We start from the raw sequence: 26,476 nt of genomic DNA, 5'->3' as shown, positions 1-26,476 counted from the left end.
TCGCGTGTGGCCGTATCCTTTTTGTAGTTTTGTTTTTATGTTTTGTAGCTGACACAAAGCGTAAATCTCTTTGTTTGAGCGCATGCTGCGCAACAATTAAATGCTGCCGATTGCATCGATGTGTGCGACAGTGTCTACTATGTGTGTGTGTGTGTGTCGTTTCTGAAAAGTCAACCGGAGGCCATGCCAAACAAGCCTGTGTACATGTGGACACGACCGTGGGACATGTGACATACAGCAGTGTCGTTCATTTATTCATTGAAGATTGGCTTTGGCAATCAATTGACCATTTCCATGCGCTGGTCGAGATTTTCCGCAGCAAATCAGCGAGCAGTGCGGTCAATGCGTTGGTGAGTGAGTGTTCCTGTATACATATGTATGTATATATTTTGTATATACTATACACTCGTATGTGTGGGGACTACGCGTGATTGAAACCAACAAAAATCAATGCGAGTTATTTGGTTTTCCAATTCGTTACACTTTGCCTCGCAGTTAATTAATGCGGCATTTTTTGTTTCTGATATCTGCCGCACAGAATTTTGTTCATAGATCATTGATTTACATTCAAATTCTACAAGCATACACACAAATTTCGCTCAGATATTGTCTGGATTATTTTATTATTATGTATATTATTATACGAGTATGAGTCATTCAAAACAAAGCCTTCAAGCTCGATTCACAAAAACACTCGATATAATTTTAATCTGCTAATGCAATTGTTGACAATTTTTCAACGTATACTCTTCATTTGATGGGAAAGGGTATTGTAGTTCATATTAGTTCATAGTTATGCCCGCAGAAAAAGCATCGAACGCCCGTTTTTAACGAAGCTTTGTTTTATTTACAAAAATAATCTATACACTGATAAAAAAAATTGCATATTGTATAGATACAAAGTGTAACCGCGTGATGTACACACATGGTCGTTAGGTATGTGTCAAGTAAGTGTTATTCAATCAGCTGCTCTTCAATTTAAATATTTAATACTTAATTTAATTTTTAATTTTAAAGTTACTTTCTGCTGAAAATTGTACAATAGAAAAAAATGTATATACCGAAATAAAATATGCATCATGCACTGATAAAAAAGTTGCACAGTTGAATATTTTCATACTAAATTTAATGTTCTTCTATTTCATATTCAAATGAAATATAAAAAATCGTCAATTTTCCTAAAAACATATTCAATTAGCGATTTTAATGCGAATAATAATCAAAACAAAGTGTACAACTTCGTTATTAAAGTGTGTCATATTCAATATATAATTATATTAAATTATAATATTTTTCTGAACTTGAATTTGAAATTTTTTGTAGTCGATTTAAATATACTAAAATTATATTAAATTTAAATTGACTAGAATTCTCAAGTCTGTTTTCAGCGGTTCTGTGGTATAAATACAAAGTGTAACCGCGTGACATACACATATGGTCGTTAGGTATGTGTCAAGTAAGTGTTATTCAATCAGCTGCTCCTTCAATTATAATATTAATATCGATCCAAACTATATCCGTACTAAAAGGAATAAATCTGCTAAAAATGGTTCTATCAAAAAAAAAAATATATATATAGAATTAAAGATGCATTATGGAAATTTCAATATTGAAAAAGAGTTAGAAAAAAACCAGTACAGTAGACAAAAAAGTGGAGAAAATATTTCATAATTGTAAAAAAAAAACCTTTCGCGTGAATCAAACCCACGTCTCCATATTGTGATTTAATATCTTTCATCATTTTAAATTTAATATTTTAATATTAAATTTTTAAATTTAAGTGTGCACACTTCATATTTACTAAAACACACGATGGTACAAAATCGATGGTAAAAATAGTTAAATCTACGTGTAAATATTGAAATTTCTGTGGTTTTTTTTATCAGTGCACAAATTCGTGAAACTGAAATGTTGTTTAAAATCTTGAGTTATAGTCCCTGATTTCTTCCATGCCCTAAAGAGTACACAACTTTAACTCAGCCGTAGGTAACTTTTTCGATATTCTTCATTTATTTTATGCTCTTCACAAAGAAAATGTGTTTTATGTGACCACATCAGCCACAGCTCATTTGTAGCCTCGAAAACCGCCAATTTGACAGTGCGGCTAAATACATGCACATAACGAAAAGTTCACCACAAAAACTCATATATACGTATATTTACTTATATTCGTACATACATGCTGTATATAGGCATCCGACATCATCATGAATGCAAAAACCATCGCTAAAACCAATGCATTTGTATTGTGAGCCGTTTGATTTTGTATGCAATTGATGGGCACAGTGCACAGCAGCAGACTAACAATACTCATACCTACTACCATACACACTGGCAGAGAGGGTAACAGTAGCATCATTTATTCGATGTCTGACATTTTGAGAGTCCTGTAAAACAAGGCGGCATAAAAATAAACCAGCCTTATCGCACTCTAATTCCGCTATATGTATAACCCCTAATGTATATATACATGACCCGAACCCCTCTCTAATTCTCAATCGTTTTTTGAGCGTTGCCGACGACGTAAATAAAAATTTATGCGCTCAAATGTATGCTACACACCACGCGCATAAAATGATTATGACGATTATGTAGCTGCTGATATTACAACAATATGAAGCGCCAGCAGCCGCATATCACACCACTCGGCCTCGCACAGCACAAACACATGCATGAACACCGTACACACACTCGCACTCGCACATTTATTGACACAAATTGCTTTTTCAAAACGTTGCCACACGCTGTTGGCATTTGCTGTGGCAGCCAGCTTGAGTGTGTGCCACTTTTCTTTTTATTAAAGCAATAATAAAATATTCATAAAGATTTCGTTTGCGCTACGACCACGACGACATTTTGCCAAACAGACATATTTTACAATAATGCCCATCAAAATTGGGTCTGACCCTGCACACATACACACATACTCGTACACAGGCAAAGATAAATACATAAGTGCTGCGTGGCGCATCCTTGCAACCCGTCAACGTCTAATGAGTTTTGATCGTGGTTTATTAGCCACACACACACACACACATGCACATGATCATGCTCATAGAAACCAGCATATGTATATGGTGCCCATTTTAAAATGCTCATCTTCAATAACTTCATCGACAGCTGCGCTCCGCCATCACGAGAATGCCACGGATTCAATATAAACAGCCAGCAGATGCCGTTGATGACATCAACATCGGGCACGGTGTCAGCGGCGCCTTCGTTTTCAAGGGCCATTGATGAACTGACTTTTATTGAAGGGTTGGGGTCGACTTTTGATTACGAATATGAAACATCCTTACACCACTTACACGCTCACAAGCCCTCACACACATTTTCAAGCATCATTATTGCGTGCGTAGGGAGTGAACTTAATGGTATGTTTCCAAAATTCATGGAGAAGGCGGGTGCGACGAAGGAACGCAAGTCAACTTTATATTAAGCTTAAATAAGCCATTTGGGCGGAGCACACACGAAATCAAATTTACAAAAACACGGTCATTCGACTAAAATAAATAAATAAAAATTTCAAAAATGGATCCATACAAAAATGTAAGATAACCTAGTAGCATCGTCTCCCATATCGGCAATGGTAGACTAGTACATTACTCTGCAACAACCAACTAGTGAATGAAAAAAGAACAAAGTACAACACTAAACAAATAACTTAAAAATTAAAGTCTCCCGTTTTATTGCATTCTCAATAATGACATGAATGAACGTACACTAAGTAAGTCTATAAATAGAAGATGCTAAGCCTAGCAGCTTGATTTACATCCTTGTATGAACTGATCTTTTCATGCGTTATATGTGTGAGTTCTGACATGACTTTGTCCGTTTACGACCTCTAACCAATTATAACACCAGTTTTGGGTATTGTTATACAAGTAGTTCCGAATTTCACACACTTTAACGCAGTGAAGCGATTCAATTTAGCCTGTATCCATAGAGTAGATTTAAGAAGCCCAACACTTTATTCCATCATTTGTTTCGTTATACTGCAATAAATTCTGAGAAAAATTCTAAACAAATTTGATATCCATTGTTAACTTAATTATATGTACTATACGTATGTATGTATATACACATGTATACTTTAAATCTAAGCAGACTACTTTAAAAACAAACGAATTTTTGTATGGATGATTGAGAGAAGGACTGAGCTCATAGTGACAAGAGTTGTTATACAAACTTCTACTTGTAGTCCGCGGCCAATACGTGGTTTTTATTCACCTGTCAGAAGGGCGGACGGAGGTTTTGACATTTCAATTTTAAGATGGGGTCTTCCATTCTGCCTTATAAGTGTTACAAATGTAAATATTTACATACATTTAACGTCGTAAGAGGCATTTGTTCAAGGATCTCCAATCAAGCGGCAGTTTTAATCGCAAGCAGATGAGATGATATTTATTTCTGATTCCAGAATTTTTCATGTTTGACAGGTTTATATCAATTCGGTTCATCGTGCTGATCATACCACGCCCTCTTAAACTTATTACACACTCGTACATTTGGCGTTTCGCCTTTCTTATACATATGCCATTTCAACCCTCAGACGAGGCTCAGGGAATAAAATAATATAGTAATTGTAATAATTGATTCTCTGTGATCAGTTATCCAAATTTCTAACACGTGCATGAGCAGTCATTAGTTTACGTGTAATTACCAACACTCAGGCGCTAAGATGTGCCAGCAATATTAGTGGGCAAAAGTTCAGCTATACTCGTATATTTATAGCAACAGCAACTGCAACAAATTGCAGCTATCAATATTTCCGATGTACTTGTCGCTGTGGCTGCATCTGATTCCTTAATGCATTTGCACATTTGTTCATAGCGGGAGGCAAAGTTGACGTGCGACAATCGTACCCTTTCCACCGAGCTGCACCAACGACCACACGGTGCCACAAACACCGGCCGATTTAGTATCTCGTCTGTCAGTTGCTGTGCTCGATTATTGCGGGTCCTGGGCTTGGTTTTAATTAGTGCAACCGAGTTATTCTCCTGCTCTCCAGCTGCAATCTAACGTACTATTTTCTATTGGCCAATTCACCACAGAAACTTCATCACCCAAAACTGTGTGCTTGTGTGTGTGTGTGTCTGTTTATGTGTGGGTCCTGCGTGTACTAGTATGTGCGACAGATTGCGAGTCATTAACTTGATGCAGCGACAGAAGCAATGCCACATGCCACACAAACGGCAGCAGGAATGGCCACACAACGCCCACAACCAGGGGCTTGTTGTCTTTGTTAGTGTTGTTGTAGCTGGGGCTGCTGCCACTGCTTCTGATGATGTGGATGTGGAAGTGTGCGGTTGCGATTGGCAAGCAACGGCAGTTAACCTTTGTTGGCGGTTTGCTTTTTGTGCGCCGGAAACTGCAGCAGAGGCAACTCAATCAGTTTTTGCGGTTTATGCCACAGCTAAAAAGGCACGGACGCTAATGGCTCTCAAATGGCGCTTGAATAATTGAAAGCCGGAAACAAGCAAAATGAAATGATTTGGCAGCTCTAAAGCACCTCCACTTATGCATTTCCATATGAGCATGTGTCTGAACATATACAGACGTACCAAAGTTGCACAGATTTACAAATCTGGAAACACTATATATAACATGCAACTATAATCTTTTGTTTATCAATCAAATGTTAATCAATATGCATGATTCCAAGGGACACCAATTTATTCTTTTAATAGTTACACATTAATTTAAACTAGAACCATCCTCAGCATCTACTTATAAATAAATATATATGTAGGCATATATATTTGAAGTTGCTGTTATATATCTATCTGTATTATAATAAAATTAATTTTGCTATTGCACATAAAAACCAAAAAGCCATTTTTTCTACAGATTGGCGGCTGCTTATTACTTAGATGTCTTCTTTTCCTGCTTGCCTTGCGCAGGCTTTTTTACATGTGACTGCTTTTCTTCCTCGAGTTTTAAACGCTTCCGCTCTTCATTAACGAGCTGATGCAACTCATCATACCACCCTAGGGCTTTACTCAGTTCCTCGACTCCAGAGTCGCAATCACCAAGATACGCCACATCCCGTGTGTTGTTCGGCTTATTATAGAGCAGTGAGCAATCATCAGGACCCATCCAGGGCACTAAACTAGCCTGCCCTACTGAGTCCCGATTGATAAGCAAACGTACGCAACGCGGTCCGGCCCGTTGCACCAGCGAAGCAAAAGGATGGACTTCTAGTGAGGTGCCCATTATGATAAGCAGATCACAATCCTTAAAGTCTGTCTCGGGGCAAGTGTAAAAATCAGCAGGCAAGCTTTCGCCGAAGAAAACAATATCTGGTTTCACGACGCCTTGGCACTGTTCACATGTTGGCAGCTGATCCGAGAAAATCTGTTCTTTCATCCAGGCCATGTCGTATGCCTTGCGGCACTTTGTACAATGGTTGGTGTAAAAGCTACCGTGCGCTTCGATGATCTTCTGCTCCGGCAAGCCAGTCAGCCTGTCTAGCGTATCAATGTTTTGCGTGTAATGCCGCAACAAGAGACCTTTATCGTGAAGCAGACGCACAAAATAGTGCGCTAGCGTCGGCACAAAGGAACCGGGATACAGCTCCTTGGCCAGCGCAAAGAAGGGCTTCGGGTTCTTTTCAAAGTAATCCAAGTCAAATATTGCCGTAGGATGTGGTAACTTGTATTTCTTTAGGTTATTATATAGCCCCGAACCGGGGGAACGAAAGTCAGGAATACCAGCCGCTGAAAAAATTAAACAAAAGTTATAACTATAAGTCGCGACAATTAAATGAGACATTACCACATAAATATGAGTACATATGTATGTATATGTAACGAAATTGTGGCTTACCCAGGCTGCATTACTTACAAGTGGATATGCCTGCGCCCACCATAGTAACTATTTTTTTAAAGCCGTGTTCACGCCAGTGCGATGTCAGTCCCTCAAACGTCAAATCTGGTATTACCTTATCAACTGGAACCCCATTCTCGCCTTTGGCCGAACTGCTTCCTCCAAATCCTAAGGTCTGCGTAAAAAATCTACGAATCATATCCATGGTTACATCTGGAATTGTAGACAGTATGTACATATAGTATGTATGTATGTAACATGAAATCAAAGGTTAGTTTGATTATCAGTTTATTGTATTTTACATTTTTTGTACAATGGTGAAAACTTATTAAAATAAATTAGAAAACTATTTACCTTCGCTCTCAGTACCGCTGGAACCAGTTGCTGCAGTCACTGTTGATGTCGATGGGACGGCATCCTTTTTTTCCTTTTCCTCCTCGTCGCTCGAATTGCGCTCGGGTGCGATATTTGCTTGCCTTTCCATGAGTGAAAGGCTACTATATCTCAGTGGATTAGTATATAACTTACGTATGCAAATACGGCTAGCCGTCTTAAGTTTGTTTATTTACGATTTAGCTGTACAAAATCAGCTTTCCACAACAGTGTTGAAAAACGGCGCCAAGCATGCTTGTACAGTGTCGTATAAATAATCGATATATGCGTCGATAACTTGTGACCACCTAGCTTGCAACGCTGCACTGACCACAGCCCTGGAAAAACCACGCCAAAGAAGTGTCATTTTTGTTTTGATAAGTTGACAGTTGAGCAGCTGGTTTGTTTTCTTTCCTGAAAATTTTCAGGATACAAGAGCGTGGCTTTGGATTATCGTGCAGAAGTCTCTCACAAAAAGCGGTGCAAAAGTTTTATGAGGGCGTGCAAAGTGCGGGGAATGTTGTGCCGTTTAAAGTGTGCGTTGAATTAAGCAGATATCGCATACGTGGAAGAAACGTGCAAGCCCCTGAAACAAGCCACTGGCGTAGCCGCCGCCAAAGCAGAAGCAGCAGACAGCTAAAATAACAAAACGACGGTGTGTGTGTGTGTGTGTGCATGTGTGGTGTTTGTGCAAATGGCTGAAAAATTTTGTGTTTTTTGTATTTAACTCTTGCGTCCTTCATGTGCAGACAATAAATAAAGTGGTGACGATTTTCTCAAAATACCTCAAGGGGCAGAACTCAACGTTACGCCAAAACTAAATAAAAGATGCATCTGAATCATGCAACCGCGGCATCGGCAGCGATGGCCAACTATCAGCACTATGCGCCGGCACAGCTTGCCACGCACGGTGGTGGTGGCGGAGGAGGTGGTGGCGGTGGAGGTGGCGGCACAAATAGCCTACAGCAGCCCACAACCATTGCTGGGCTGCAGCAGAGTCCGTTTGCATTGCACCAACTGACCGCAGTGCAGGCTATTCAACATCCCACCCATCAAGCCATGCTGCATCCGCAGCATCCTTTGGTGCACCTGCTTGACATCTCGACAACTACAACAAATAGCGCGGGTAACCACACCCCCATATCGCCTATGAAGCAGGAGGTGCAGAGCGTTATCAGCGAAGATGAGGCCGTTGTCGATGATCCGCGGAAGAAGAAACAGTGCCACGTGTGCAAGAACAAGTTCCGCCAGCTGACCACATTACGCAACCACATGAAAATACATACCGACGAACGGCCGTACAAATGCAAACATTGTGACAAGGCCTTCCGCCAGATTTCTACGCTGACCAATCACGTAAAGATCCACACTGGTGAAAAGCCGTTCACTTGCAACATCTGCGCGAAGGACTTCCGCCAGCAGAGCACATTGATTAATCACATCAAGACGCATAAGGGTAAGTTTTGGAAATACATGTAGTAAGCGATAAAAATTAATCCAACCTTTCACATAGCGGCAGAGTCAAGCACGCCCACGTCGCTGCTGAACTACCAGCCCCAGCCCACTGGTACGGGCAAGCACAATCGCAAGTCTCAGAACCAGATGCACAATGCCTATCAGCAGCAGCATCAGCAGCGTGTACAAATCTCAAAGACTCTCTATTCGGGTAGTTACAGCTCGCCACAGGCCGAGGAACTAGTAAAACCGTACCAGTGCAATGTGTGCAAGAGGCGATTCCCCCAGCTGAGCACGTTGCACAATCATGAGCGGACGCACATCGATCCCAAGCCGTATAAGTGCGAAACGTGTGACAAATCCTTCAGCCAGTTGGCCACGCTGGCCAATCACAAAAAGATACACACCGGTGACAAACCATACACGTGTTCCTACTGCCACATGCAGTTCCGCCAGCAAAGCACGCTCACCAACCACATGAAGACGCATACGCATCTCGCCCAGCCAGCCACAGCCACAGGTGAGCCGCTTGTGTGTTCGCCCTACAACTGAAGCGCTTCTTGTTATCACTGTGTGCATTGACCATTAATGCTCTTCCCTAACGAAGCTTTTATTTAAATCTTGTACGCATGCAAACCAATCAATTCTACATCAACAACAACAACACCTTGCACATGCAGTGGATCACTCAATGCCAGCGCCCGCTGCTCCAGGCGGCGGTCTGTTGCCCAACAACCTGCACAGCACAACACCTAACATCATCCAGCTGGACCATCATCCCCTGCTGCACTTCCTCGATGGAACCACCACGGTCAGCTCGGTTGTGGCAACCAATTCGGCGGCAGCCGCGATCAACACAAAGAACGAACACTACCAGGCAGCCGCGCAGGCACCGCGCATGAATGTCGGCAACATCAACATGCTGAAGGGCGATAACCCGGATCGTCCATTTGGGTGCAGTGTCTGTCGGCGCTTCTTCTCACAGCAGAGCACACTCGTCAATCACATCAAGACGCACACTGGCGAGAAGCCCTACAAGTGTAAAATCTGCGAGGTAAATTTTCGGCAGGTGGCTACGCTTAACAACCACATGAAGATACACACCGGGGAAAAGCCCTATAACTGTTCCTACTGCCCGAAACAGTTCCGGCAGAAGAGCACATTGCAGAATCATCTGCGTGTGCACACTTGCTAGGCGATCCATCAAGCCAATACGCCACACAACCAGCCATCAAGGAATAGTGCAATATGCGTAGCTATTCACCGACACCCTCACAGACACCCAGACACTTATATGCTATACAAATACTATATCTAATTACTATATACTCAAACATGTTATTTACCTGCTGTGCAGAGCGCAATTGTAACTATAGTAGAGCTGATCCACATGCGTGTCCAACTGTAAAATAAGGTTAGGCGTACATATACGAGTATACACATAATACAGGGTGTTAAAAACCTATATTACTACTACCGACCCCCTACTAATTAGCTTCACTGTTGTCACTAAGTAGTCCCCTCTCCCCAATTCAGTTGCAATCCCGAGATTTTGCTTCTCAGCGTCGTCGTGTTAAATGTTAAGCGGAACGTAAAACTAGTTATTGCTATACTGTGTAATCCCCGCGTACGTTCGGCGTATGCTTCTTTAATTGTAAGACGTAATCAGAAACTATTTATATAAGTGTACTCTTAGCGCATATTTAGCAGCATCTTCTACTCACATGACTAAAGCGAAACGATTGCGATGGAGATCGTAGAATCGGGTTAGAACAAAAGGTAACATCAGACAGACGAATGTCCCTACATTAAGAAAACAAAAATAAGTAAAAAGTAAATTGCAAATGACCGTAAACGTTGTAGAGAATATATATATTAACTACATATTTGTAAATGTAAGCCAAGCGAAAAGCAAAAACAATAAATGCAAAATAAAAACAATAACAAATTGTAAAAGCGTCATTCGTGAAACACACCTTGTTGATAGTATTCCTACTTTCAATACACACAGTATTCTTCTATACCTTTCAAGAAACCGATAAGAACAATCTAGCCTAGTTTTTCTAGTCACACAATTAAAAAATTATGGAGAACATAGTTACTTCTGTACCACATATACTATATGTATGGATGTATGTGCTTTTATAGTCACATCACTCTGCTTTAAAAACTGATGCGTATTATCGCAAATCTCTGAAAATTCTAAATTGAGGTGTTATTTTGTAACCTTACCTTGTCATGATGATGATTTGCCAATGTCTTTCAAAAGCGATTTTCGAAACCAGTTCGTCACTTCATTCAATTATTTTCACAGAAAATTTGCATCTCGAGGTTGGGTAACTCAGACGTGTCAGCGTCAAATATATAGGAAACATCCAGTACTAGGTGATATTTAGTTGTTGCTGAGGTATTTTAGTACGAGACCTTCCGTTTCGACATAGAGGCGTATGTCTGATTCTTTGTAGTTGGTATATGAATTCTTAGATCATAACAGCAGCAAACTTACGTTAATCACTCAAGAAATTAAAAACTTTCGCTTCTATCAATTAAGATAGTAAATGGAAAAAAATGCATAAATTTTTATTTCAAGACGAATATTAAAAGTTGTTTAACATACACAATTTCAAGATTGAGTTGTAAGACTATTGTATATATAAATACTACATTTATTATAAGCACTTTTGAATTAGATGTCTAGGTGTGTACTATTTGTGTGTGCGCCTAATTGTTTAGAAATATTTCAATTAGCTGGTCGCACGTTGTTCTTCAGCAGAAAGCCTCAAAAGAAATAATATCGTCTAGATCCTAACTTAAAAAATAACATATTTTAGAGTCAGTGACATGGAATTATAACGAAATATGTTGCTATTGGTTATCAATTTTTATGTATTAGCTACGCTTAACGTACATGAAAAAAGGACATTGCACTTGGACGTCGAGAAGGAAACTCGAATTACGCTTAAGACTTAGTTCGTTTATATTGAAACGTGTTTGGGAAAGCAAGGTAAGGAAATCATAAACAAATCAAGCGTCTAAATAAAGGACATAGTTGAGTACAAACTACACGCTTAAAATGTTGCCAAGGCTTTGTTAAGCGTGTGGTGGGGAAGAGAGCTCTTTGGCAGCGTGCACAGGCATTTTAAATATAGTAGAACAAAGTACAATACATTGTACAATAGAGTATGTATATAATCTATATATAGTTCAAAAGTTTTCTTAAAAGTATACAAATAATCCGAAAACGAGACTTCCACCTGCTCTACTTGAACAGCCAGCGCAGTATGAGACTAAAAACCAGTCCGACCAGCGCATATATGATGGATTTTATGACAATCGATTGCGAGACACCGCCGCCCAAAAGCTGATGTGATGATTGCGACGGAGACCGAACTGAGCTATAAGACCCGCTGTACGGTGGAGCATATTGCATGCGTTCCAGTCGCAGGCTAATGTCTTGGAGCTGCCTCGTTTGCTTCTCTAGCGCAACGTTTACCTGCTCAACTGCCAGAGCGAGTCTGAAAAATTTTGGATGGAGGAGTAATATTAGAATTGGGTCGTCTAGTTCCATCAAACATCAGCTGTCTTTTGGTAACCAAATGACTTGTACTTGATGTGTTCTAAACTTTACTGAATTATTTATTTTCAGATTAAAGCCAGGATCTTTGAACTAGTTGAACAGAAATCGAATCTGTTCTACCTAAATTAGAATACGTACTGTTTAATGGCGCTGTTCGTTGAACCCCGCTTCACGGCACTTTGCGGCGACTGACTTGAGTCCGAGTTCGTCTCGCGCTGGCCCAGCACCAGACTTTTATTCTTTGCCTTTGGGGCCGTACTTCCGATTACTGATTGTCCTCGCTGGCGCACTACAGGTTCTTGAATTGACGTGCGAATCGCATGAATAACCTCGCCCCCGTGCACAATTGGCACGGACTTATGGCGGGTCTCAGTCAACACCTTGTAGTCGCACTCGTACTGCTTAACATCGTTACGTGAATCCCAAGGCCGGAGATCGGCGTATTTGTACAGCCACTGGCCATAGCTATCCTGTTCGAATAGCTCCGGCACCCAAGTGGCATCAATACTGGCACGCTCTTTGGCCGCTTGTCGCTGCATCTCCTCCAGCACAGTTTTCTCCTCGGTGGCCGCCACCTGGTCCTCACGCTCAATAGCCTCCGACACAAGGCGCCACAAGCGCTGGGATTCCGTTGGCAATTGCGCTTCTAACGGAACCACGTAGCGCGTTAGTCGACGAGCCCTCATTTCGGCATCTGCCTTAAACAGAAGCGATTCCTCCCCTGTCTTAACCTCCTTGATGCGACACTCCTTGTCCCAGTGGCCCTGAATGGTAGCCAGTGTCTCCTTGCCCAATTTAATCTTCCCCACTACAACGTTGGTGGAGTCTGCCCCGCCGAGAAATGGTTTCAGCTTGAATTCAAGTTCCGTCTTGTAACCGGTGTTCTCGCATTCAATGTTGATTTTGCCACCTAGCTCCATTGAAAGAGTACCCATCAGAATGCCCTTGCAGTGGGCATAAGGCGTGGTTGCTGTATAACATTCGCCGCGTGGCAGTAGCGTCATCGTGGCCGCGCCCTCAAGCACAGCCGACGTGCTATTGCCATAGAACTTCGATTTAGCCAAGATGGAACAGGTGATGCTGAACCCATCCTCGCGGTTTGTAACGTAAAAGGCCGATATGGGCGGATGATGTGAAACCTGCTCGGCTATGTAGTAGGTGCGACTGCCATTTGGGTGCTCCCAATAGCAGCGAAACGTCTCGCCCAGTATGGGATTGTAGGGCTTCTTAAGGCCTTTCGGCTTCTTGTAGAAGCTGGACAGGTACCATTGTACAACATATTTCATGCGCGTATAGGCGTCATCCTCATGAACGGCTCTGAAAATTAATTAAGTTATCGATTACACACAGTAGAAGCACTATAATAAAATAATCAGATTGTTTCGAAAAAAAAACTATAATGGAAATGGTCCCGTCTAAAATAGCAAAAAAAAAAAAAACAAGAGAACGCTACAGTCGAGCAAGCGCGACAGTGAAATACCCTGTACCCAGGTAATTAAAAAAAAAATAAACTCGTCCTTTCTCGGACCTAGGAGAATCTGGATACCAACTTTCGTTATTCAACCTTTTATAGTTTCTGAGATCCTTGCGTTCATCCAGACAGACGGACGGGCATGTCTAGATCGATTTCTCTCGTCCTGCAAAAACCTACCCTTTTTACCCTATGGGTACAGGGTATACAAAGCTGCAATAATTTGGTTAGAAGTTTGACACGTACTTGGACAATATATCAGCGTGATAATATGAGTCCGACAGCTTGTCCAGAAATGATCGCGGCTCTAATATGAAGGTGGGCAGTACCACCTTGCTTAGATCCATACCTGGACGCACTTGCTTAACAATGCACCAGATAAGGCTCTTGTTTTCATCGGCGAGCTCTTCCACCTGTTCGCCTTGCTGCAGAAGTTTTATAAAGAGGAGTAATCCTGATCCTGTCTGCATATTAAACATTCTTTTAACATACTTCACCAAACTCCTCCTCAATGAAGGGCTCATACAGAGTTTCTTTGCACGGCACCAGCTCATTTTGTGCTACCTCCGGCGCATCCGACTCCGTTTCAGACTCCAGTCCGGACATAGTTGCGTTGGCGGCCTCATTTTGACTGTCTGCATCCAAATCTGCACGCAAATGAGAATAGAAAACACATAATAGTTAGATTAGTCGGCCACTCTTCGTGGCTTATGTGAGGGAGTATGTGCACTGACGTTTATCTAGCCCCCGTAGTCTACGAAACAGAAAAACGTCAATGGCCACCTGTTTCATAGAGTCATATGCAGCACAAGACAACGGGTCTACAGGTGCAAAGTTCACCATGGATGAGACATTGATCGATTGCCTGACGGGGTGGGCTTTGAACTTTTTGAACCTAGCCAAGCGCTGGAAAGGCTTTGAAATACAGCAAAGGAATTTTGAACAGTGAGCGCGGAGCTTACTCTGATGTGCACCAGGTGTAATGACAGTCTAGCTAACTAATATGCAACAACAACATCATTATCAACAACAAAATAAGAACGCTTTGGGATCAAGCCCTGCATGCAAACCCTTTACGTTGACACGAAATGTTGGACGAACGAGACAATCAGGCGGTGCGCTGATTGGCCGGCCAACCCCGATGGGCGCACAGATGATGCTATCGTTCTCATCCTCATCATCACTTGATGTGCTGCCCCGTAGGACGGCGCCCAGCGACATGGACTTGGTAATAGGACCCAGACGGCGTCGCTTCAGCTGTAACGACTTCGACTGCGAGTAGTCGACGCTGGAAGAAGCATCGCTAAGCATGGCCTCCCCAAAGGATGTCTTGCGCTCCTGCTGGGGAACTTTGCTGCGCAGCTTGGGAAAGTTTTTTGTGCGCTCCCAGTTGTTAACGGCGCTGCTGTATATTTGCTGCAGCAGTGGAGTTGGAGCACGCGATGTGATCAAACTATTTTCGGAGCGCGAGGTTTCCGTATCGGGAAGCGCCAGATAACGCGCTTGGTGACGCTGCAGCTCTCCAAGTAGCAGCTCTGGCCGGCGAGTTCGGTTGAGTTAGGAGTTAACAAATATTTCGCACTTAAGGACCCACTTACCATACCCCTAAACTTACCATGATCATTAAAATGTTTCTCATAATCCGCTTCCGACCACTGAGTCTCGTGAGATACTGGTAAGGGATCGCTGGTGTAAGTGCTGCTAGCTGCGCCGGTGGTGTTGCTATTTGACCGAAGCAGTAGCGCAGAGCAGCGCAATGAGAGTTCCAGTGCATCCATCCAACATTTACCAGCCGCCTGACTGGGTGCACGAAAGATCAGGTAAGCGGTTGGTAAGGGTTGAACAACTGCGCCTGCAGAGAAATCCTAGTTATATTTCATAAATTGCATGTTCAGCACGGTTGCTGCTTAGTGCTTTCATTAAGATACTAATGCCTAATCACTAGTATGGTTATGAATTAAAATTCTTAAATAGATAAACCTAGAAGGACCAACATATTTGTTTAGTACTTTTTCTGTCATTCCTGTCGACCAGTTTTTCTTACTTCATACAAAAATCTGAAATATAACCAAAACAAGCAACCATGCTGTTCTCAGTGATGTTTTCACTTGCCAATGGTCTCCTTGTCGGGACCACGGGGTGCCCATATGGACTGTTCCAGTGGATGGAACAGCTTGAAGCAGAATCCATCTTTTTTGCTCGGTCTCTCAATAACTTGACAAGAGGTTAGCATAACCGTTCCCACCCAGTGACTGCTCTTCGTCTTCTGGCTCTTGTATATGAGCAGCAGGCCGGGTTTCAGTACGCACCAGAGCTTCGTCCAGGACTTCAGAGTGCCGCGTACCTGTAAAATGTGTAAGATCTCTTACATAAGCATTTGGTCCCAACTGCAAGTAAACTCACTTTTAGCCAATCGGCGAGCACTATGACCGCCGGATCCTGCAGGGAGTTCATCAGCTCGCTGGCCACGCGCTTTTTCTCGCGTCTGTAGTTCTTGCGTTGAGCTTTGTAGGACTCTTTTCGATTAAGTTTTGAAACATCTGAGGGTGACTATTGGTAGTAGCAGAAAATGGAGGCAAGTTACATAAGCAGTAATGAAAATAACGAATAGTTCGGGTACACCTTTGGCCCACATATCGAATTTATAAACTGTCTCAAAAAATGCATGACTCCTCTTCCTAGTGTCTGTCTACGTTCGTTTCTGTTGATGTCTCACGCCCTACTTGCCCAACAGTTGGCGTGCCATTTATAACAGAAATCAAAACCGCACCGTTAATCTAATTAGCGTTTATAATTTTTGGACTGTAAAAAAAAAAAATGAAATGTCACACGGTTTGGGCTAGTTCATATACAAATGTAGTTATTTATGTTCCCAAACTATACATATACATGTTCACGTATATAAACATATAGTTGTGTGGACAATGATACGCTCTTACATCGATTTTAACTAAAGCTGTAGAGCATTAGGCGCCCTTATCAGCGCAGCTGGGTAAGTATCTTCAATCAATTTCCTGGCAAATGTCATCTTGACCCACTTAGGTAGCGCACATTTTTATACAGTACCATGTCGTTAATGTGAACTCAATTTGCCTTAAAAACCGTACACTGCGTTTGGGTACCGCTTTCTATTGAAGCAATTTTGGTTATATTTGTTCTCTTCAAATCATCTTCTGGTAAGTCCAAGAAATAATAAAGTAATTGTAAAAATACATTCCATTTCAAAAGTAAAAGTCCGCTGCTTGAGCTAAAACAGTCGAGCGACTTCCTGATTGATGATCAGTTCTCATGTATGCGGAAGGGGATATTTTCGCTTTAAATTTGTTAAAAAAATTGTTATGCTATCCAAGAGGACATACTGTTTAGAACCCCCATTTGAGTAGTGATAGTAATCACGAAAACAAACCAGCCCACAACTATATTCGTTTTGGTATCTGTGTTTGGGACTTGCCTTATCAGCCAGATTGCCATCGCGACTATCGGTGGCCCAGTGTGCGATTCCTGCAAAATGGAAATTAGTAATTAGTTATTATATTGTTTCGTACGTACTTTTGCGCTAATGGATGGGTAACTATAGCTACTAACTAGAATACATTAGCAACCTTATTCAGAGAACACGCTGGCCAGGTCAAACGTTTGGCTAATGTTTTCACTTGCTCAGCTAGTTGTATTTAGGATCAAGAGCTACGAGCTAGGGCAGGGAGAAAATTAAATTCAAATCTAACATCAGCGAGCATTTAACAACTTCTCAAGGTGCACGACATGAGCAGCACAGCTTCTTAAATATTTTATGTCTTAGTTTATATCGCCAGATAATAAACGCATAGCTCATACACACACACGCACACACTCTCTCATACGTTGAGAATATCTTTGTAGCTCTCACACTCTTTTCGCTTGCACTGCAATCATTGCGCGTTTATTGTTTTCGTTGCCCGAAAAATAAGCGAAAAATACAACATTAATGAATTTCTCAACATGCTCGATTTGGCGCCAACGACTAGCGCGGCATAAATATAAATTAAAAATAAATAAAATGTTTGTTGCTCGCGCTTGGGGGCGATGCCTGGCCAATGCCAGTCCCAGTCCCACTGGCTACACATTGAAAACACTTGCTTTGTAGAAGATTCATGCCGCCGATTCTTCGGCCACTCGAACTTTCAATTTCAATACTGTATGTATGTATTGTGCTGAGCTCAGAGCTCAGAAATGTGTCGTTGCGGTTTCCAATTGTCTCTGCATATTCTATTTGCTTTTTTATTTTGTTATTTGTTTTCTTTTTGTTCGCGCTGCGCTACATTGCGTATGCGTTATACGATCTACACATACGCGCCCGAGTAGTTGCAATGTCTGGCTGCGTGTTGGATGCCGTCCGCTGGCTCTCGCAGACTGATTGAGATATATTGAATGAGGCGGAGGCGCGCACACCAAAAAAAAAAACAAAATACTATACAATGCCAGAGCAGCAGCGACGCCAACAACGCCAACTGAAAGCGTCTAAAGCTGGGCCGGTGAGCGCGTCATCGTCATCGTGAACGTCGACGTCGACCCGCCACCCAGTATGTACATACATACATATCTACATATGTACATACTTATGTATGTATAGTAGTAGTGATGTGTACAGCAACAAACTCGTATAAATATGCTCTCGTACACTACTCGCTCGCAAATTTCAAAAATACTTTGTAAAACCTTCGTTGCTAGTCAAAAATATTTTAATGGGTACTGAGAGAAAAACAAAACGAAGAGCATCGAAGCAGAGTGCACAGATTTGTTGGGCTATATGTGTATGTATGCCGGCACTATCATTATAGCTACAGCTTTGTCGCTCCCCAGATATGATAACAGTCCGACGTCGCGAGACGTCGTCGACAGCTCTTCAACTCTTTGGAATGGTGTTCGCTCAGGCATTGCGACCTTATCAGCATGCTCTGCTCAAATAGATACAAGTCAACAGTAGGCTACAGTGCACGAAATAACTATGCAGATATGTATGCCTTATGGTAATTATGCTATCCAGTACACAAGTGATAGATTTCTGTAAAGCTGGCTGAGTTCCCCTAAAGCATATTACAGATCTTTCTGTCAAGTATAATGAGTCTTTATTTTCTAATACATACATATTTGTTTAATTTGATTCGCACATTCCTAACCTTATTCATCTTAATTTCTTGGGATTATGCAAATTACATTTATGGTATATTTTCAATATCTTTGAACCACCGCATTTATTTCTTTCAAACATTATTAAAAAGTAATAACTTTTTTACATCTCAAGCTGAGCTCAATCCAGAGGCACGAATATCTCACGAATAGAACTTATTATTATTTTATATTCAGTTGTTTCCAGACATTAGTAAGGCATTGTAAAACAAAAGAAGAACTGGGTTGCTTCTGCCCTGCTGTAAATAAAATTTAATTTGCGATTAGCAGCCTCTCTCCTTTTAAATGAACCACCAGCGATAGGTATTTTTTGGCCCATTATAAAATGTTTCAGGTAACATTGTCGCGCACTGTACTTGTGTTTTGACTGCTATATGTGTGAGCAATATCGGGGCGGACGCTAATATCGTATAACGAAATATCGTATGCAACTCGTGCTCGTAATAATACAATTCGTTGGCGCTAGTACGCGTGTTGGCCATGAAAGGAGTGCGAGTGGGTGAAGCATTTATTCAGGTGTTTGTCAAAGATTGGAATATACTGTACAAAACTGTCTATGCCTAATGGGTTCTGAACAGGTGTGCGGATATATTAGTCACCTGTAAGTCCCGCAACAGGCAAAGGGCAGGTGAGTGATTCAGCTGCCGAATGGCACAGCAACAACTTAGTCCTCTTATCAGTCGTCTAGTTCTGCATACGCACAATTATATTTATCGAGCAAAGTGCCAAGTGTCATTAATTAGGCCTTGTGTTATCAACGGTCGATATTTCAAAGGTCTTCGCGCTGTGTGTGGGTGTTGTATAAGAAGTATTTAACGATAAGATATGAGATTTGCCGGGCCAGGGCAAGATATACCCATATATATTTTTATCCATGACTGCGACTGATTTCAATTAAAAGCAGCCCCGTCGTATTGAAAAAACCCAAACAATAGCAAACAAAAACAAACAGCCCCACATGAAAGCAAATTAAACAAAATGGTAGCAAAGTGCGTCACTTCAAGCGCTAGGGCTGGATAAGGCTTCCTGGCTAGATACCTATACACATGTGTGGTGCATACAAATGGGCGTTTTAGCCAAGAGAAGCTGCAACCAGTCTGATCGCTTACGGTGTACCCACAAAAGCTAAATGTATGGCTCCCAATCTTGCGATGATGTCAATGGAAACGAACTGCGTGCAAATTGTTGAAAATTTTGAGAATTGCGTGATGATCTGTGCAGAGTTATGAGACTTCACCTGGAGATGATGGCGCTGGGCTGTTGCTCAAACTATCCGTGGAGGGTAGTTTCGTTAGAAGAACTTTCAGCGAGGGTCGTCGTTTGAATTTGAAATCGAATACTGCTGACAACGTACATATGTAGTTAGCAGTGAGCAGCATACATAGAATGAGATTCAAGAAATATAATATATATATGTAGAGAGATAGAGAGAGAAAGAGGAAGAGAGCGAGCAATATTGTTTATATGGTGATCAATAATTTATTCATATCAGTTCTAAAATGCTACAAATTCTACACACGGACACACACACGCATAGATTACAAATTCACGACAATGACACGTTTTTCAACTGAAACTGTACACTGAGTGCGTCAAAAATAAAGACATAAGACAGAAGGTAGTGTTTAAGAATAAGTTAAACAAGTAAAGTAATTGTTCCCAAGTAGTGCCTCCTACACAATGATACTGACCATAAGTTAAACGCTGTTGACCAAACACTCCCAACTTTTAACAATGTGTCTATTATTCCGCTGACATCGGCTAGACATTCGATGTGTACGTGTACATATAGTATATGTTAGGCGCCAAGGAGCACCCTGCTGCTGCATGTGGTGGCACGGCAGGGTAGGGCACGGCAGGCTGTAATTAAGATGGCGATAGGATACGATGCCACCACGATGCATTGATTGGCTTCGAATAAAGTGCTCTGGGCAATCAATTACGCAATTAGAGCACGCCCTACACCCATACAGAACCCGGCGGACAGGTTATTGCGACAGGGGTGCGGTGAAAGGTTCAAAGTTCAGCGACGACGGCAGGGGTTCTATGTATGCATGTACACATGTATCTGCTGTTAGTCTGTAGGCACGTTTTGCAAGGCTTCAAAACATCAACAAAACCAACAACAATACCGACAAGCTGCCACAAAAACTGGACTGCTGATTGGACGACGAGGCGCCAATGAAAATCGATTAAAAGGCAACTGTAGAGACCAGCCGGCAAAGTGTGAAACTGACATGGAAATGCACTTGCACTTTCAACTGGGAAGTTGCCCTGCACCGAAGAGCAGCAACGCAGATTACGTCACGACAACAACCAAAAATGGTGCCACGTTATATGGCGCAATACAGGACGGGCAGGGGGTGTCCGCCATATGTTTTATATAATCCAATTACATTTTAGGTTCTTGCTGTGGCGCTGTGGGTGTGTGGGTGTGCTGACCGGTTTACTGAAAATATACTATACTGCACTGTTTAAATGGAAAATTGCTTGATATTTCCGTCTGAGCAATATTTAAAACACACTAAAATTGGGGAAATGTTATATTCATTGATTTCTTCATTTGCATTTCTGCTGCTAAATAGACATATGTATTTATATATGCACATGTGCCAGCAATGCACTGACTAACTCTATTTAGGTAGAGTATGAATTAAGTTTTACAGTTCAAGCACCGGACGGCACCAAATTTATTGCATGGCTAGCTTGTCTGGAAGCTATGAAATATTCAAAGATGGTAAAAGCAATTCGAACAACTGGTACATAAATAAGTTACGAGCTTGATATGAACCTCGTTATTGACGACATGCCTCGATATGCAAATAGAAGCAATTAGTAAGCGACGGCCGAAACGCGTTTCGTAGAGTAGTGGTGGCAAAAGGATCCGCACTGCATTTCCCACAAAAATGCATAGCAAGAGGGAAGAAAACACCTTACGCCGAAACATGAAGTGTGAGACAGCAGCAATTCATTGATTTTTTTTCTGTGCATATACATATATTCATATCTATGTTTGTATGTACAGCTGTGCCACTAACATTCCCTTATGTTAGACAGCGACAGGTGTGCGCTTTTCTTCACTGCACCTTGTCGCGATTCTGCGACGGACATGGCCAAAAGTTTGCTTTCGCCGCTAATCGCACGAACCTTTGATAAATAAACAAAACAGCCAGCAATAAAATCAGCCTTTTGTCAATGTCATGTCATACAGTAAATAAATATTGTTCTATGAACCATATAGTAGATACATATGTACATATGCATGTTCTCGTACATACAGTCTAAAAGGTGTGCGTGTTTATTGGTAGCCAAAGTGCAAATTTTGTTTGACATTGATTGGTTGCTGAAGCGTCACAAAATACTACTACTTATACACTGAAAAATAATAATATACATTTCAATTGGGTGGGGAATAAATAAATCCTTTTTACGCCATTTAACTTTATTTAACTATATCGACTCGGCTTGTCATGCTGATCAAGAATATATATACTTTGTGGGGTCTACCAAGCCTCCTTCTGTGTGTTCCATGTGCACTCGCACAAAACTAATATACCCTTGTACCCTTTGGGTACAGGGTATACAAATTTACCACAAAACATGTTTAATTTTAATTTTATTATATTAACGATTTTCTATAACTCCCGTATCTTGGAATTTTTATCATAGCATAAGGCACGATTCTGATGTAAATGTAAATGTATGTATGCATGCATGGAATATTTTATATTTAATTTAGTTAATTAATTAAATTAATTTGGTTAATTAATTAAATTAAATTAATTAATTAATTTAATTACTTTTTTGTGGGGTGGTACAGGGTATTTAAGAGTTGAGCCTGCTCGACTTTAGCATTCCTTTCTTGTTTAATTTTAAAAAAACTGGTTTAAAAAGAATCTTGATGTATGAACATAATGGATCTAATTTCGATCCACGAATCGTTGGTCAAATTAAATATAACCGACTATTTATTTTAACGGATGGTGACTGCTAATAAAAAAATGTTACATACGACAATGTTAGGAATAAATGGAACTGCTCCACGGAAGGAAGAACAACCACAGACCACACATATCTATAATGACTCGCAGGAAGCTTAGGGAGCTTGGTTCGGATGTTTCAATGCATCCAACGATTAGTTCGTATTTGGCAATAAGCGATTATTTTAATTTGTTGCAATCACAAAACTTACTTGGTGATAAAAAAAAAATGCATCCAAAACTTTTATGAGAGAGGAATTCTGAACCTATTCTCCAAGTCCAGTCATTTTACATTCCCGTTCCATTTATATTTAAGCCAACACTTTGATAATCAAATAAAATATTGGTGATTTAACATATGTACATATTTCAAAAAGGATTGCCGAGATTTCAAAAACATCGAATAAGAGTTGGAGTTCAGGTAGAATTTGTTGTCCTTTTTACCGCCAAATATTTGAAATAAAATGGTTTTGGCACGCATAACAGTAAAAATAATGTTACAAATTCAAATTAAGTATATGTGTATGTATTTTATAAGAAAATTGGTAAACACAAAGGAAAAATAATCGAATATTCATTTTTACTTATGTATATTCAATTAAAATCCATTTAATATTATAAATGTTAATTATAGTAACACGACGGGTAGCGAAAAGAAACATCGTGCATGGTGCAAAGAGCTTTAGTTAGTAGCTAGTTACCTAGTTAGCCAGTAACGCCCACGCCAACTAGACAGAACTAAATCAATTAACGCTAGCCACAAAGGCAACATGGCAATAAACCCACATATGTATGCAAGGTTATGTATGTATGTATATATACATATGCATACGAGTATACATATGTGTGTACGTATGTATATGTACAATTAATGAAAGGGTAACTGAATGGACGAATTAGCGCGACCAAGCGACAGAGCGGAAGCGTTTTGTACGTTGAACAAAGCAGTGTTAGGCGATAATATTGTCGAGTTTTGGATGACGCGGCTGCTGGGGCGACAGCTGAGAAGTGACGAAATCATAACATAAACAGTAAACTATACCCTTTGCGGGAGATCGCGGGAGCTACAGTGGGCCGACCGCCTGATAGTTTGTGTCGTCAGTGACTAACTTATCAAATTAAGCACAACAACTATAAAAAACCACAACAACAACAGTATCGTAGAAATGAAACAACAAATTGGCAGTATGTTGACATTGAACGCAACGGAAACAAAAATGACATACATACATGTACATACAAATGTACATACATAACATATACGTATGTACATAGAGAAACAATTGAGGCCAACGAGGCGCAAAACTTACCTGCCGTCTGTCGTAGCCCTGCGCTATTTGGTGGCGTAATGCTGATGCCGCTGATGCTGCTTGCCGCACCGACGCTGACACCCAGGGACTGATTTGAGGCGCCCATGGACAAGGAAGCGGGGGTTGCGGTTGGGACACTGCTCGACTGTTGCGGCGTGCCGGGCATTGAGTGGGAGGTTGCGGCCAATGGAGGGGCTAAAGAGTCTCCTCCACCCGCCTGTTTGGCGCTACCTATGCGTATGGGGGTGCTGCTGCTAGCCGCGAAACTTGGCGTAGCTGGAGGAGCAGAAGCAGCGGGCGTTGGGGGGCCAGGATTGGGGCCGGGTGCGGCGGCACTCCCGCCAACTGCACTCGAGCTTGTGGGTTGCTGCATGTTGTCGCTTACAACGCTGTAGTATTTCACTGGACAGCAATCAGCATAGCTTTATTGGCATGTTGTTTCTTCCAGCACTCTTTATTCACACACACACGCACTTGTACAATCGGCGACAAGCAATTATTGATTTTGTGTGTGACTTTTTGCAACATAGAATTTAATGTTGTTGTTTTTGTATGCGACTGTTTCGCCTTTTGAAAAAAATGTATGTGTGTGTGTGTGCGTGCGTCGTTTCCTATACAAATTTTCACATCCAGAGTACAGATTTCTCAACGTGCCTTATTAATTAAAGTATTGCCGTGGCCACGTAACACACGCGCATTTCGCTGACGGTCCAATTAGTAACGACAAACAGAAAATTGCTGTGTTTATTATCATAAACACACACATACAATGTATATATATATGTACATACATATGAAGTTGATTTGTCGCACAATTTTCGTTTATATGTATATTTATAATAGTGCGCGCCGCATTCGTTCGGTTTCACGTCGCACTTCCGACTGATTGAACCTTAAGATCTGACCAGCGACACAACACTGCGCCAATATTCCATTTCATAAAGCTAAACTTGTTTCTTTTCGTATGAGCTCATCCAATGCGCCAATACGACCGCCAATACAACTACCACTACAGCCACCTAGCCACGAACACACGTAAAAGGCGCTTGAACGAGGACTTTGTGTTTACTGTTAGTGCAGCCCTTGTGATTATCGATAGTACAGCTCAGACAGAGTTGCAGCTGGCAAATGCCGTTTGAATTTGATTGATTATATACATCAGTTTATTAGGCAAGAGTTTATTTAAACAGTGCAACACTTCAAATGTCCAACTTCTAAACATGATGTGCTTTGGCTCGACTTTCGGCTTTGTGATTTTTTCATTGATAAAGGTTATTTTTCCAGCGCATCGAAACTGACCAAATACTTAGTTCATGCTTTTTATATGTTATTGCGAGAGTACCCCACAAAGGATCCATATTCTTGATCGAAAATAGTCGATTTAGCTGTTTCCGCCTGTATTTTTTGTCCCCGTTAATCCATTTCCCAATCCATGCAACTAATGAGTTACCATAACACTAATAATTTTTGTTTGTACCCAATATTGCTAATTAGCAAACCCGATACAAATTCACACAGTTAAGATACAATAATAAATAAATACTTATGTATGTACGTACATACATATTTATGTTGTGTTATGCGCTATTTTATTATCTAGCATCACCGGCATTCCGTCATTGTTGTTTTTATTTCACTGATAGTCCTGCAACACCTTTTTACCACATTTTCCAATACAACATTTCAATTTTACTCCAACAGGCACATATACACGTACGCCTATTGCGCACTGCAAATTCCTATAGTATGTACATACATACATATGTATGTAAGTACATACATATGTATGTAAGTACATACATACGTATGTAAGTACATACATACATATATTGGGTTTTGGACGTTCGATAGCATATTTATACATTATGTTCCGAGGAAGTACCGAATTTAGCATACATACGTTCCGCAACAAATACGAATGCATGTAATATACATACATATGTATATTCAGTTGCAAATGAAGTTATTCGCATTAAATAATATCTTATTCAGATAGCAGCTTTATTATAGCCTTAGCCGTCCGGGCCGACTCTGCTAGAATTCTTCATTAAACAAATTTCGCAAAATCGATTTTGCTCCGATATCTTCATAAGAAGCTTCTCAAACTCACGTATGTACATACATATGTATGTATGTTGTCACAATTAAATGGTCATATAAATAATGCAATTTATAGAAATACAGACGATTCATTGAATCATGTTCGTCATTTGTTTACATACATTGTATGTATGTACATACATGCATAAAACATTGGACTTCTCACGCCTTCTTCTGCGCAATATACATACATATGCAGTACATCAGTTGAAACGCA

General features: G+C 40.9%; 3 protein-coding genes across 6 annotated transcripts; 1 reads left to right on the top strand and 2 right to left on the bottom strand.

Moving 5' to 3' along the window:
- Positions 1 to 5,658: 5,658 nt before the first annotated feature.
- Positions 5,659 to 7,426, bottom strand: LOC115620887 (NAD-dependent protein deacetylase Sirt2). Its single transcript, XM_030514369.1, has 3 exons — positions 7,183 to 7,426; positions 6,847 to 7,041; positions 5,659 to 6,719 (listed from the first exon to the last, which is right to left on the bottom strand). Exons 1-3 carry the CDS (start codon positions 7,310 to 7,312, stop codon positions 5,866 to 5,868), a joined length of 1,179 nt encoding a protein of 392 aa, XP_030370229.1. The 5' UTR covers positions 7,313 to 7,426; the 3' UTR covers positions 5,659 to 5,865.
- A 150-nt stretch (positions 7,427 to 7,576) lies between these two features.
- LOC115620886 (gastrula zinc finger protein XlCGF26.1) lies at positions 7,577 to 10,578 on the top strand. Of its 2 annotated transcripts, none has more exons than XM_030514367.1 (3): positions 7,577 to 8,656; positions 8,714 to 9,175; positions 9,263 to 9,406. In XM_030514367.1, exons 1-3 carry the CDS (start codon positions 8,029 to 8,031, stop codon positions 9,271 to 9,273), a joined length of 1,101 nt encoding a protein of 366 aa, XP_030370227.1. In that variant the 5' UTR covers positions 7,577 to 8,028; the 3' UTR covers positions 9,274 to 9,406. The 2 variants fall into 2 exon arrangements, with proteins under 2 accessions (XP_030370227.1, XP_030370226.1); XM_030514366.1 differs by having other exon boundaries at positions 7,581 to 8,656; positions 9,336 to 10,578.
- Positions 10,579 to 11,298: 720 nt separating this feature from the next.
- On the bottom strand, positions 11,299 to 25,113 carry LOC115620640 (oxysterol-binding protein-related protein 8). 3 transcript variants are annotated; one of them, XM_030513980.1, is made up of 11 exons: positions 24,160 to 25,113; positions 20,107 to 20,211; positions 17,155 to 17,204; positions 16,107 to 16,253; positions 15,816 to 16,047; positions 15,307 to 15,555; positions 14,774 to 15,205; positions 14,196 to 14,350; positions 13,950 to 14,128; positions 12,371 to 13,549; positions 11,299 to 12,170 (listed from the first exon to the last, which is right to left on the bottom strand). In XM_030513980.1, exons 1-11 carry the CDS (start codon positions 24,530 to 24,532, stop codon positions 11,915 to 11,917), a joined length of 3,357 nt encoding a protein of 1,118 aa, XP_030369840.1. In that variant the 5' UTR covers positions 24,533 to 25,113; the 3' UTR covers positions 11,299 to 11,914. The 3 variants fall into 3 exon arrangements, with proteins under 3 accessions (XP_030369840.1, XP_030369837.1, XP_030369839.1); XM_030513977.1 differs by lacking the exons at positions 14,774 to 15,205; positions 20,107 to 20,211 and having other exon boundaries at positions 15,319 to 15,555; XM_030513979.1 differs by lacking the exons at positions 14,774 to 15,205; positions 15,307 to 15,555; positions 15,816 to 16,047; ... (2 more) ...; positions 20,107 to 20,211; positions 24,160 to 25,113 and adding an exon at positions 14,438 to 14,685.
- Positions 25,114 to 26,476: the final 1,363 nt, after the last annotated feature.

Source organism: Scaptodrosophila lebanonensis, unplaced genomic scaffold, assembly GCF_003285725.1.
Source record: "Scaptodrosophila lebanonensis strain 11010-0011.00,11010-0021.00 unplaced genomic scaffold, SlebRS2 tig00000024-arrow-pilon, whole genome shotgun sequence".
NCBI lineage: Eukaryota > Metazoa > Arthropoda > Insecta > Diptera > Drosophilidae > Scaptodrosophila > Scaptodrosophila lebanonensis.
Note: the sequence above shows the minus strand (reverse complement) of the source record. Positions and strands in the feature narration are given on the sequence as shown.

Bases quoted from the DNA above. Each gene is read 5' to 3' on its own strand.
- LOC115620887 (XM_030514369.1), bottom strand. From the start codon at position 7,312: ATGGAAAGGCAAGCAAATATCGCACCCGAGCGCAATTCGAGCGACGAG. The intron at 7,042-7,182 runs GTAAATAGTTTT...CTACAATTCCAG, and splicing joins CAGCGGTACTGAGAGCGAAG to ATGTAACCATGGATATGATT. The intron at 6,720-6,846 runs GTAAGTAATGCA...TAATTTTTTCAG, and splicing joins GGGCGCAGGCATATCCACTT to CGGCTGGTATTCCTGACTTT.
- LOC115620886 (XM_030514366.1), top strand. From the start codon at position 8,029: ATGCATCTGAATCATGCAACCGCGGCATCGGCAGCGATGGCCAACTAT. The intron at 8,657-8,713 runs GTAAGTTTTGGA...CCTTTCACATAG, and splicing joins TCACATCAAGACGCATAAGG to CGGCAGAGTCAAGCACGCCC. The intron at 9,176-9,335 runs GTGAGCCGCTTG...TTGCACATGCAG, and splicing joins CCAGCCAGCCACAGCCACAG to TGGATCACTCAATGCCAGCG.
- LOC115620640 (XM_030513980.1), bottom strand. From the start codon at position 24,532: ATGCAGCAACCCACAAGCTCGAGTGCAGTTGGCGGGAGTGCCGCCGCA. The intron at 16,254-17,154 runs GCAAGTCCCAAA...TACTACCAATAG, and splicing joins ATGGCAATCTGGCTGATAAG to TCACCCTCAGATGTTTCAAA. The intron at 14,351-14,773 runs GTTTGCATGCAG...ATTTGCGTGCAG, and splicing joins ATTTCGTGTCAACGTAAAGG to ATTTGGATGCAGACAGTCAA.